Here is a 13,191-nt window from a genome sequence, read left to right as displayed (position 1 = left end):
GCCCTCGTTCGTCTCACTTATGGCGCAGCGGCTTATGGCATACCTCTCTTCGACTCACAAGAAGCACTTAGCGAACCTATAACGGGTCATACTTCCCACGATCACTGGACCTCCAAGGCATACTAGCATTGATGCTTTTGAACGGGTTGCCCCGGTCCCTCCGATGGAAGAGCTCCTCGCGAAAGCCCTACAACATGCGCTTCGGCGGACATTAACTCCACAGGGGATACGTGCCTGGGACAAGCGTACACTTCCAGAACTTCATTCGGCCTCACCACCCCCTCCCCCCTTGGTTAAGCACGTCTGTTACAGTTACCGACCAACGAACCGGAATTCCCCGCTTCCGTCCTACTGCTCGTGAAAAGGCACTCTAGCGCGTGCTTGCAGCGAAACTGCCGGGTGAACTAGCTGGATGCCAGTCTCTCCCCTTCGTATATGGGCTTGGCCTGGCACTGTCCAGCTCGACCGGACTTGGACGGATCGCTCACACGTCACGCTTTTAACTCGTCCCCCCTGAAAGCGGAACTCCAGAGCATCTTTACAGCACTGGGTCATTGGGCCGTCACTATTGCAAACCTGCCCCCCCCCACGCATTCGCATTCTCAGACTCTCACCATGCAAGCCCTTCAAGAGCTGCGCAAGCCCTTCACCGATCATCAAACTGTGCACCGAATCCAACATATAATCCCCATACTGTCCCGTAATGGGACTGCCACCCGTATGGCATGGTTGCCGGGTCCCACGGACCCGGATGGGGGCACCAGGCTGCGCATGATGCAGCACGGGAGCGCCATGCTAGCACCCCTTCCCTGGACGACCACGCGTCGCGCCCCTCCTAATGCCCTCGCCTTCAGTCTGACAATATATGCACGCCAGGCACAGAAGTGCTGTCTTTCTTCCGTTACCTCCATGTCTACATGGCTCTGGCTTTTTTGATGTCTGGCTCTACAGAAATATTCGTCAACAAAGCCACTGACAACGAAGCCGTCACACCCCAAATCACTAGATCATCATCATCCTCATCACCAACCTGTCTACGCCCACTGCATGCAGGGCAAAGACCTCTGCCATAGATCTCCAATTATACCGGTCCTGGGTTAACTGCGACCAATTTATCCCCGCAAACTTCTTGGTCTTATCTGCCCAACTAACTTTCTTCCGCCCCCTGCCACGCTTACCTTCTCTAGGGATCCACTCTGTTACCCTTAATGACCACATGTTACCTTGCCTTCGCATTACATTACACTCGATTATGGATTCACCGAAAGGGGTCTCCACCCCCTCAGGACCCTCATTTTCTCACAGCCCTTGGGCTGTTCGGAGTAGAGAGTGGTCTCTCAAGATTACTTTGGACTAGGTCTACCACGGTCGTGAACATTCTCTTATGGGACATGATGTGCCCGTCTGAAGGGAACACCTGTGTGGTCTTCACGAACACATTCTCTCATGGGACATGATGTGCCCGTCTGAAGGGAACACCTGTGTGGTCTTCACAGACGCAACATTTCTGCAACTGGGCTACTCCTCCCCTCCCTTCCTTCCCCAACCGCTATTTTGGCGGCATGGCCTTCCCTTGCTTAATAAAGAACTACAACTGATGGCACGCGCCCTTACTCATTCCCCATATCACACTCTCCGCACCCTCTGGCCGTCCGCCTTGGAACGAACAAGTGATTAGCCGCCCCCACTTTTTCTTTGTCGAAGTGAAGGTGCGAGCGCATAAAATTTACCGTGGTAGCTATACACACCTTTGCTGTAAAAGCCTCATGAGACACATGCCCGCGCCCAAGCTGCTCCTGCTACTTACCGCAGACGCGAACGTACTACAGCCACTAAATTTATTCTGACAGTAGTAGTGTATTAACTAGCATTACCCGAAACTTTATAACCATCCCCTATATGATGAATAGGAAAGTGCAGCGGAAGAACTACTCGGAGAAGACTTGGGCCATGGTTGCCCTGGGGATGATCACTTTAATCCCACGGCGAGTTCGTTCGCGATAATAGTAATGCAGAGCGGGAGATTTAACATGCTCCCCCGCCCGCCACGATCGGGTTTGCCCCTACTAGGTGCAAGCCCTTCCCTGCATGCCGAACTTGCTGGCTGTTCAATAGCTTCCCCAGCTGACACTGCGTCTCGAACACGTTGCGGCGATGCAGGGAGTTGCGGTGGTCAAGTACGTTCGCCTCGGGACGATACTCGCCCGCAATCCATACGAAAGCAGCAGGGGCAGATTGACTTCCCGTAGCAGTACCCGGATGTACTACTTTGACACGTCTGGGACACCTCTGAGCTGCGGCACAGCTTGAACGTGCGGATCTGGACACGTCATCTTCAAGTACATAGAGTTTTTCTTCTTTGGCGCCCCAAGACGCTGCAAGTTTTAAACTGCGCCACAACAACTCTGCTGCCTCGTATTGCGACCGGAGCCAGAGGGTGGAAAAGTAGGCGAAAGGCTGCCCGACCACCGGCGTATTTCGCAGCTGGTCCTGATCCTCGCTGTATATGACGACGCTTTCTTCTGTGGTGACTCAGCAGCTGGGGATAACGAATGCCTCTCGCGTCGGTGCACACGAACGCGTGGCTGCGACTATGCTGTTCCACTGGTCGCTGAAATTCCTCAGGTCGAACTGGCTCGCCCTATTCCCTCCTCCCGCCCGCGAGAAAATCTTTGTAGAGTTGAACAATTAGCCCGCAACCATAGTATAGGGTTTTTCTGTTCACAAGGTCATTCGTTGGAAAGCTTTCGTCCAATTCGTCTCCTCTTCCGTTTCCATCAGTGCATGCGCCATCGTGCAGCTTTCAGCACTGCCTGGCGTCGCCAAGGGGAAGACGAAGAGAACGAAGCCCTGCGACGAGTACCTTGAAGGGTTTCGCTTCATTCACTAATCCAGCCATTGCCCGAATGTCGGGCAACTGTCTGTCTCGGTAGTACGGTAGCTCTCGTGAAGAAAGTCGAACCGCGTTCTTAGAACAGTCTTGCGCCTGCGTCAGATTGGCTTTCCGTAACTTCTGCTCCTGAAAAGTTCATTTTCGTGATGGCGGTCAGTACACAGTATGATTCTGCTGGTTCTAGACCAGGCCTCGCTGTCTCCCCCCAATGCCCATAAGTGGTCAGCAAGGGTGGTTCAGACTTTCTAGCTTCCGGAACCCCGCGGACTAGTTCTACGATCGGTGCTAGCCGGGTTTCAGGAATATCCGGTAGCGGTTCACCCTTCATAAAGTCGGGAAGGAAGATGTAGTCGAACCCATACGGTGGAGACTCTTCGTTTTCTTTCACATCTTTGACTTCGCGTTTTCCGACTTCTTGTATTGCGGCCGCTGAATCGCCCTTGTCGGAGGCAGGCATATCCTCGCGTTCGTCACGCTTGTCTTTCGGTGGGGCCCTCAACGCTACCTGGGTGCTGGCTCTGATCTGCAAGTGCTTGCGTTCAGCCCAATCTTTGGCATTCTGGTACGAAGCGTGGGCTCTAACGACGGCTTGTTTCTTAGTGAAGGCTTGAGAGACGTTACCGGACGAATTGGTTTCCACCGTCGTCTCTTCTGTTTGGGGTAAGAAGCGTTTCACCGCATGGCACGTCATGTTTGGATGAACCGGTTCTTGCTCAGCCGTCCTGGAGAGCTCCTGACCTCACGCCAGCCTGAGTCGAGCTTACAGACGCCGTGGTGTGCGCAAAGCAGTAGAATTTGTCTTTGACTAGTTCGCCCCCGGCAGGGGCGTGAACATCGAGGCACCTATCTGCTGCGCCCTCAAGGAGGGCTCCAAACGGTTCAGAGTACTCACGTTTACGAAATCGGGAAAGTTCGGGTGACTGTCGGCCGTCGTCTGCACGCTGTCCCAAAACCCCTTGCACCCCCGTGGCTCACCGTCCAAAGTGGAAACCTGTAGGCTTGGCAAGGCAACTGCCGAGGTCGATGTGCGTGCGCTGCGGTGAGAAGGGTCGCCTGAATGGACTTAAGTGCCTGTGGTGTTAGGTCTCATGCCGGGCGCCCTCAGAGACTTCAAGGCAGCCGGTTGAAGGCACGGCATATATTTTCTCAGTGCGCCAAGGCGTCGAAGTCATCACGTTCAAGTTCCTCACGGTTAAGAATTCTTTGTTTTTCTAGCCTACCTAATGAGTGACGGTGAGGCAGCTTCGAGAAGGTCCGCGGCAGCCTTGAGCAATCTCTAACTTCGCCGCGAAGGAAACGTTGCTATCGGCGTAGTCTATACATAGTACAATTACGGTCGATCGTCGGTAGTCGGTGAGGTCCAGTTATGGCGACTTTCGGATGAGGGAAAGCCTGATCAGACAAAATAACGGGTAAAATAACGGACTTCTTCGCACCTCAAGTTGGAGGGGACGATGGAGGTCTCCTTTGTAGCAAGCGGTCATTTCCCCGGGTCTCAGGACACCAGAATATAGAGGGAGAACGACGGAAGCGATACCGGGGCCATGGATGCCCGAAACGGGGATAATAATTTCAATGACAGAGCGAATATGTTCGCGATGATGGGAATGATCGGTGCATACCCAGCGGGAGGTTTAACAAGAGCGCCACATTCAGACGCCCGTGGATGCATTTTTAGAGAACGAAAGACCCTTTTTTGTCATTGTTCCCCCAGGCTGGCGTAGATGCCGGGCACCGATCGTGCATTAGTCGTTTAATGATTCGTTCCCGGCAGTTGAAGTCTTGTACTCACTGTAATCGGTGACCTTCCATAGTTCTCGCTCCTTCCAACCCAAAAGCACGTCGGAAAACGCACACTTATAACAATGCGCAAGGATACCAGGATATATATGAAGACAGTGGCCTTGTGACTTGAGCGGTAACCCCAATGCCATAGGAGCCTCGCACCTAGTATGGGACATCAGCGTGAATTGACTCGAATAATCTACGCTGTAACCTTTCTTATGCCAGAAGACAGCGTATGGCTCAATCCAAGCAAATAAGTGTCTGTACGTATACGCCTCGATCATGATCATAATGCATGGCCTGCTCCCCGCTAACTGGAAGATCTTCTCTAATAGATAGGATGACCCGCGGCTTAGTGAAGTTAGGAGCGCAAGTACAAGTGGTGACTCTTCACCTTCACGGCTCGTCATCTCGCTGTTCCCGTTACTGACCATCGGAAAGGAGATTGAGGGGTAATCTTGCTACCGGCATCAGTGGCAGATATATCAGGGAGTAGACGGAATCGAAGACACTGTTGCAGCAGCACTTTGGCGGAACCTAGTGCGACTGGTTTTGTCCTGCCCGCTATACCGTAGCATGTTGGTTCCCGCGATGAAGTACGCGAGAGATCTCAAAATTCTGATGTTAACTTGCTTAATTTACTGGAGATGACATTTGACTACATTTCAATGCTTATGATTCAAAAGATTGTACATTTAAGCAGAAAAATACTCAAAAACACTTAGCGGAACATCTATGACTGGCAAGGGTCTCCCGGCGTCTGCACACGCTCGCTCTCGTTCGGTTGAACCCCAAACCACAAAACTGTTTTACTACGAAGAGTCCGCCTCCCAACGCGACGTCCCAACATAAAGTTAGGAGGGCCTACCAATTAACGCACTTAGGCCGCTTATTGGCCACAACAACCAATCGTATGTTTAAGTACAAAAGTCATGTGACATATAAGGCAGAAAGTTGGGCTAGTTGGTTATCTGACTGCAATTTACTAGCGAAAAAGAGACGCAAACGAAGAAGTACACAGGACACTCGCTAGCGAGTGTCCTGTGTACTTCTTCATCCGCGTCTCTTTTTCGCTCGTAAAATGCAGTCATGTGACAGAACTCTCCTCTCTCAGGCGGGTACTCAAAGACGTTTTGCTTAAAACCGACACAAGTTCATCAAAACACATCAACGAAGAGGAGAGAATGAAACTTTATTTAGATCCCAACTGTAATTCCTAGGCGTCGGCCAGAAGTTCCTGGGCTCTGGCAGCGTTTCCGGGAAGTTGGACAGCCCAGAGTTGATCCTCCGGGTTGGCGTAACAACAAGCACCAAAACATAACTCAACGGTAACTCGCAACGCTCAACAATCAAAGCTCGGGCGGCACGCACCGTCCGTAAGAGGAACGCGGGATAATCACCTTTGTTAACGCATTTCCGTATTCCAAGAAACGCGCGGAAACAAGAAAAATGTGAGGCCGTCTTCTCATTAGAGAGGTTTAGCTTACCGTATGTACCATGTGTTCAGTGTGTACCGGGACCCGACTGCGCATGCGCGCGCTGGGCTACCCCCGAGTGGAACGAATGCGCGGGCATGGCAAGGGCCGGCCGCCCTAAAGCGGAACTAAGGTACCCTACCAGAACGAATGCGCACATGCCCAGGCGGGTCCCGATACATACGGAACCTACGGAACACACGGTAAGCTAAAGCGCTCTACTAGAGAGTTTTAACAAAGCGTGTGGTCTGTACGTTCCGTATGTACCGGGATTGGACTGCGCACGTGCGCAGTCGTTCCGGTAGGGTGGCTTAGTTCCGCTGACGGGCCGCCCCCGCCTCGCCTAGCGCGCGCATTCGTTCCGGTGGGGTGCGGCCCTCCTCCCCGTGCCCGCGCGCGCAGGCGCAGTCGGGTCCCGGTACGCACGGTACATACAGAACGTACGGAACACACACTATGCTAAAACTCTCCATTATCCCCGTATGCATGAACTCGACGAGAAAGAGTTCAGTCGAGAAAAACAGGTTTTATTCGGCTCGGCCCATCCAATGTATAAGTGGACGGGGTGAGTTAAAAAGCCGTGGGGCGAGTCGTTTTGATCCCTAGGCAGGGGGTTTTTCTGACTCGATCATCGGGCCGTGAGGAGCTCAATAGGGCCCCTTGTGCGAACCCCTTCGTTCCGCGCCTGCCCTCCCCTTACATATATTCTTTGAATGCTCGACGAATCCCACCCGCACTCCGTACATATGAGCACTAGATTTGCATACACACTGGCGCGTCCCCATACTGCCCATACTTTGTGACCCCTCCCAGCTGACATAATGGACCGCCCAGAACGTACCCGCTCCTGTCACGCTCTACAGGGGTGTAATTATCCCTGTCAACTAGGTAAGAGGCATTCCGGTGGTTTCGCAACAGAAACCTTCATCTAAAAAGAGGCAGTCTCCCTTGACAATTATTGTGGCGACCGGCACGTCTCCTCGGGCCCCTGCAAAGAAAACGCTGGGAAAACACAAAGACTAGTGAAAAATGCTCCCACGGCTGCCCCTCGCGCCTCGTGTACGTATACGCTGCATCAGCCCAATCGGCATGAAAGCAAATAAACACAAAGAAGCTACACAAAAAGATAGCTGAGCTGTAGGCAGTCCTCATTAAATAATTTACGTACTCGGAACTTTACAACCTGTCTCCCGTCCAAGCCGTTTTCAAACGAACACAATACGCCTTCCTCGCAAACTGGGGAAATACTAAACTGAAAGAGGCCTTAGCGACACTAGTTTGTTCGCACGGACATTCACCAACTTCCCCGAAAACGATACCACCGGAAAAGGTGAAACGGACACACTAGTGTCATAGATGAGATAGAGTACCGTCACTGAGGCACGCAGGTGTGCATCGACGGCCATTTTGTTGTTTACCAGTGTTGCCAGATTGCCGCTTCTGCGGCCTCACCGCTAACTTTGACGAGGTCATTTGTAAACAACACTTCCGAAGACGCAGCAACACGGCATCTTCGGGCACACTACCGCCGCTGAAATTCTGCGAAGCGCCTGATCTTTGATTCGAGTTCGGAACGACGCCAGTCGCGCGCAGCCGCACAGCAGGGAGGACAAGCTGAGACTACCGCAGTTGACCGACAGAAAATGCATAAACAACCAAATGGCGGTGCCCATGAACCGTCACAGTGTAAACAAGTGTCACGTGATGTGAACTGACCAATGATCAAGGCGGCGGCACGGATCGATAGGAGAAGAGAGTGCCGATACTCTGTAACCTTATCTAGTGACACTAGGGCACACAAGGTCTGTCAGTGTTCTTGCCTTCCATTAGTCGCTCGCGCTGCAGTTGTATATGTCAAGGGAGTCTCTGATGAGTCGTCGAGCGGACGAGGAGTTTAATTAATCGACATATCTCTGCGGAGAAAAAACAGCATTTCACACACCCGTGGCGTTTAGGCTTACCTTTACGCTCCCGTTCGGTGTCGGGTTCCCTCTTTGCCAAGCGAGGTGCAGCTTCTCTTCCATTTTTGACCCTGACCTACCCCCGAGAAAAGGAAACATGTGAGAAAAGGAAACACATCTCGGAGTCCATCAGCCTGTACTGTGCTTTAACAGCTTGTTTCTCCCTCAACAGTGAAGTAGGTCGGAGAATACGTTGGTGAGAACACAAACATGATGAAAATATACCTTGTGGAGTCGGCGAGAAATGGCTCCTCAAGCATGCTGTTTCCCTTTCTAGATATTTGACAGTTGTAACACCTGGCGGCGTTATGCTATAGTTATCCAAATTATCCAACGCGTAACGAATGTGGACATTACTGACACCAAAATGGTTTAAACGTCGACAACAGCATCCTGTATTACGCCCGCTGAAAAGGTGCCTCGGTAAAAATAAATTAGTGCCCCAACACCTAAATACCTGTGTAGATTTCTATGCGACGCCAAGCCATTTAGTTTCAGAGCCATTACTAAAATCTACATAGAGCACTTCCTGTAACTGACTTGAATAAGTATATCACGAGAAGAAGCAAGATAAAGAAGCAGTCACTGTTTCGCGGATTGAAACAATTCAAAAGGAGACATCCCCGTCCGGCAAAAAGTACCAACATAAAGAATAGCTGCTGCAACTAAATTTCTACCCACCAGCTAAATATCTAAAATACATTTTCGCCAGCGTTGTTCCCCCTTTGTTATAAAGCAGTACGCCAAGGCTCGCGGTAATCGTTTTCCTGTACTGACCAGCTGTCCTATGCAAGAATATTGGAGGAGCCACTAGCATATCTGCGCTTGCCATGGCCGGCGCCGGGTAACCTAAGACGTATGATTCACCCTTGTGAAGTAAAGGTAACTGCAAGAAGTCGACACCGACGCATACACCGTGTGTCGGCCAAGCAATTACACCGACACGAGAAAAGGAACAGACAAAAATGAGGAGCGACCAAGAACGAGCAAGAAGCTCATCGCAGAACAAAATCTTTACTTTAAAAATGTCGAAAACGTTAAAAATAGGAGATAAAACTATTAACCTAACCTAACAAGCTAAAAAGAAAAAAAAAAGGAACAGTCCTCGCTGCGAACGCGATACGTGATTAAAACTCCAAGAGAACAGCAGCACGACGGCGCGCCAAAACAAACAAAAAAAAAAAGCCTGAATTGAAGCGTCAAATCGGCTTCACCAAATAATTTAGTAATGTATCGTGCACGTTGCGAACGCGAGCAAACGCGCAATGCCCGAACTGCGGGTATTCGCCCCCAGCGCGAACACAGTCGGCCCCTGGCGGCGGCGGGACGAACCGCTCCTAGTGTGGATGGCGCTCTCGGGTCGTCTGCTTGTTCACGTTGCGCGCGGCGCAAGACGCGTGCTGCATACGCCAAAACAACCAATATGTGTACTCGTTTGACAATAAACAATGACATAGTTACCTCTGCTTGCGCGTTTCCTCTAGAAACGCAATAATCAGCGGCTGTTGCGGGTTATTGCGCTGGTTTAATTCCACGAAACATCTTCGCCGTGGTCACTGCTTGAGTGTGAAATGTGTTATAAACATTGCTTCCACACATTGAACTTCTGGTATTGTTGAGTGCAGCCGTCTGCGCTTCGGGAACGTCGAAGGGTGCTTTTTGAAGGTGGCGTGCTGATTATTTAAAGCATGAAAGTTTAGTACGCGAAACGGGTAAGAAGCGACAAGACCTGTGCATGCCCGTGCATTTGCCACACCCTTCTAAAATTATGCTGTTTCATTGTAGAAAGATGAAACAAACAAAAACAATTACATTGCCCACGACCCGTGCGCTATCGCCCATACATTAGCGGGGACGTATTTTACACCCGCAAGCGCCTGAGTGGTCGTGTTTTTCCCGTACCTTTTCTAAAATAAATACCATTTTTGGACAGTCGTTGTTTATACTGAGTTGCTAATTGTACGTATTATTTAAAATACGTTTCTATGGATGCGCGAGAGTATTTAGGGGGGGGATTTCGCGGTAAAATTAAGCAGTTGTGAGTTTGCGTCTGTCATGTGGCATTTCGGTGCCATTTTCATATATAACATTTTCAAATCCCGACATGAATCACCTTGTCCAGAAATGTGTCTCACTCAGCATAACCAAATGTCTAATATGGTCACGTCTTAACCTCTTAAGGTGGACCTAAGTTTGAAGAAAGAGAAAAAATCGCGTAATTTAATGCACGTTGTTGCCCACATGTGTGAGGGGTGTGTGCCATGACTCGCTGTTTTTTTTTTTTTCCCACAATGCTTGCTTTCAATACAATTTTGAAAAAGGCGAGCCACAATTCCTGGACAATCTCGTACCAATGGGCGGCTAATCAGTTTTGAAAATACGTGTTGAAGTACTGCTTTTTCACCGCTACGGAACACGACGCCTAGCGTACTTTTGATTGTAAGTAATACTGATAACCAACGTTTGGCTTTTCGCGTTACATGCGTTCTCTTCTCGCTGCTTTTGCAACGTTGGCAGACCACCCCCCCTCCCGAAAAAATAGAAACGAAATGCACAGAAAACTTTTATCCTTGCATTTTTTTAACCAATCCTCAAGGATTAAATGCCAAGACAAAGGCGATGTTCAGTTTACAAAAAAAAGTAGTTACCGGGAACCCGTTGCGCTGATTCGCAACGAGAAATAAAAAGGAAACGTTTTACTACATCTGCAACAGCGCAACTTTATTTGCCATGTTTAGGGTTCGTAAGCGACCTTATAGCAAGAATGCAAACACATCTCGCTGTTGCAGGCACCTGTTAGATTTTAAAAGGAACGCAAATGGTCAACAGAGCAGCCGTAACAGAAAATTTGTGCTCACTGTGAGGTCCCAGAAGCTTGGTTTGCACACTGCAAACCTGCTTGTCACTTTGCGAAAACCTAGCTAAACATGAGATGTTGCTTGTACTGCGTGCGTTGACAATTCAATTCGCAAGTTCACTTGCGACGAAAGCCGTAAATAAGTGATCCGAAACCGTTATTCATCAAACCTTCCTTCAGAGTCATTAAAATTTCATTTAAAAGACCCGTTAGAGCGGTTATATTTATATCTCTGCGCTGATCAAAATTCAGTAATTTTATGTTGCCTTTCGAACACACAAAAATATCGTAAGCTCTTAGAAGGAATGTCGGGGCAGGTAGGTGGTGTTACCATTTCAGGGCATCCCACAAATGCAAGAATGCGTCATGCTAACAGTGAAAGCGATTGAGATTGCCGTTGTAAACTGAATTTCAGAGATCGAGGCTTCATGATTTGTTTCTGCTTATGCTTTTATTGAAGGCTCAAAGCCATTGTCTGGAAAGATCGAGCTTGCTACGAGCCACGGCGTACAAGTTCATTGTCCCTATTACGGCCATTCTGCGATTCCCGATGGGTCGTCGCTTTTTTGGCATAGTAATGAAAACTTACTCCCGCTTCCATGCTATACATTGAACGTTGAGGAACCGAACTACAGCATACCACTCTTGTTTGCGCCTTTCGTGCGCACATACGGCGGGAAAAAGGCACGAAGCGCGCCCACAGTGTGCATTCTTACGGGCCGCTCAGCGGAGCATCCACACTAGCAGCGCGACGCTGTCGCCACCTACATGTCGATCTCGCGGCGAATAGCGGTTTAACAGCGGGGCTGGTAGCCCCAATTGTTGACCGGGATTTTTCATGCTGTCTGGGCGCGGAAAGACTTGGAAGCAAAGAGAATTAACGCCACATTCTGTCCCACCTGCCCCCCGAAGAGCAAGAAACTAAAGCGAAATAAAAATCTGTTTCGCGACACGGCCGCTCACACGCCCTTCGAGAGCGAGAAAAAAAATATTCCTCGGGGCGCAACAACAACTGCTCACATGCTTTGAAGGCGAACGCCTGGCGACACTTTTAAGAACTTCTTATGCGTGTGTGCGAAGCAATGTGCGTGTGCACGAAGCGTGTATGCTGCGCAAAGTATGCCCTAATGGCTGTACCTTTGTGATGCGTGTGTGTGTGTGCTTTCCGCTCTTTTGACATTGCGCTTGTCCCGTGTCAGTCCCTTCTTCTGTCCCCGTCTAGTGCGCTTTTTACCATGTCGAAGTCGCACTTTTAGTTCGAACTTTTGAGTTGTTCCACTTCTCAAACTGCGAATGTTCTTAGACTGCTTACAGTCTGCTTGCGGTTAGCGCATAAAAGTCGTATGATTTTCATGTAATAGCACGCGTATGGCGTTGGGCTGCTACTATAAAGGTGGGGATTGAAATCCCACTAAGTCGCGCAGGTGTTTTTTAGCGCGGTAGCATTATTAGGCTCATTTCTCGATTTTTCCGTGCTCGCTAGCCGTCCGCTATCAGCCGTGCTCATCAGGTGTCCACGGAAATACGTCACCACTGCCAACTGCAAAATACGACTGAGGCAGCCAGATATGCAAAGGTTAAATGGAGAGTGGGAAGGAGGGCAGTGATGCTACGCGTCGGATGCTGACAGAAATGGCGCGGGTTTCATGAAGCGTCACGTCTGCGCAGTGAGTTCGATCTCCCACCGTTGGTGCACGCGCCGATGAGCCACTTTTGACGTGACACCATTCGTAAAGGCTATCTGCCTGCTATCAGCCGTGCTCATGAAGCGACGTGCACGGAAGACAACGTCCTCGTCAACCGGGAAGACCGAAAGGATACGTGGTTTCGTCAATCGCCACTTCTGCGCAGTGAAGCTCCTGTTCCTAGTTTCGTTGGGCTAAACTTCAGCGCTCGGAGAGCATGAATGGCGAATGCCGTAGCTCCATTCGAAGCTCGCCCTTGACGACGAGGTAACGCTATCGCGTCTTGACCAAAACGTAGATGTCCCCTGCAACTTCTTTTTTATTTACTCTCTACAGCCGCGGCCATCTCCCTTACCGGACAAAAACAGCAGCTCGTTTTCACATAATGGTGCCCATAGGCCTATCGCCTTAAAAGATTCAGGCGGCCACAAAATAAAACGGACCAAGCGAGCTCGCGGTACGCGAAAACTATGTCATCGCGACACCTTCAGCCCCACAGGCTGCTGTCGAGGCAGCTGATTGCGCAAGCGCGCCT

The 13,191-nt window shown here is 50.2% G+C and overlaps 1 protein-coding gene across 3 annotated transcripts in view; it reads right to left on the bottom strand.

Moving 5' to 3' along the window:
• Positions 1-13,191, bottom strand: part of LOC144166954 (uncharacterized) — a 58,289-nt gene that overhangs the window by 38,516 nt on the left and 6,582 nt on the right. For all 3 annotated transcript variants that reach the window (XM_077696391.1, XM_077696397.1, XM_077696400.1), the window contains exon 2: positions 8,115-8,190. In XM_077696391.1, coding sequence (XP_077552517.1) covers positions 8,115-8,177 — 63 coding nt within the window. In that variant the 5' untranslated portion in view covers positions 8,178-8,190. The remainder of the gene's footprint in view (positions 1-8,114; positions 8,191-13,191) is intronic.

This window comes from Haemaphysalis longicornis, unplaced genomic scaffold (genome assembly GCF_048455015.1).
Source record: "Haemaphysalis longicornis isolate Haplotype H1 unplaced genomic scaffold, Haemaphysalis longicornis Haplotype H1 scaffold_1, whole genome shotgun sequence".
NCBI lineage: Eukaryota > Metazoa > Arthropoda > Arachnida > Ixodida > Ixodidae > Haemaphysalis > Haemaphysalis longicornis.
This window is presented reverse-complemented; position numbering and strand designations above follow the sequence as displayed.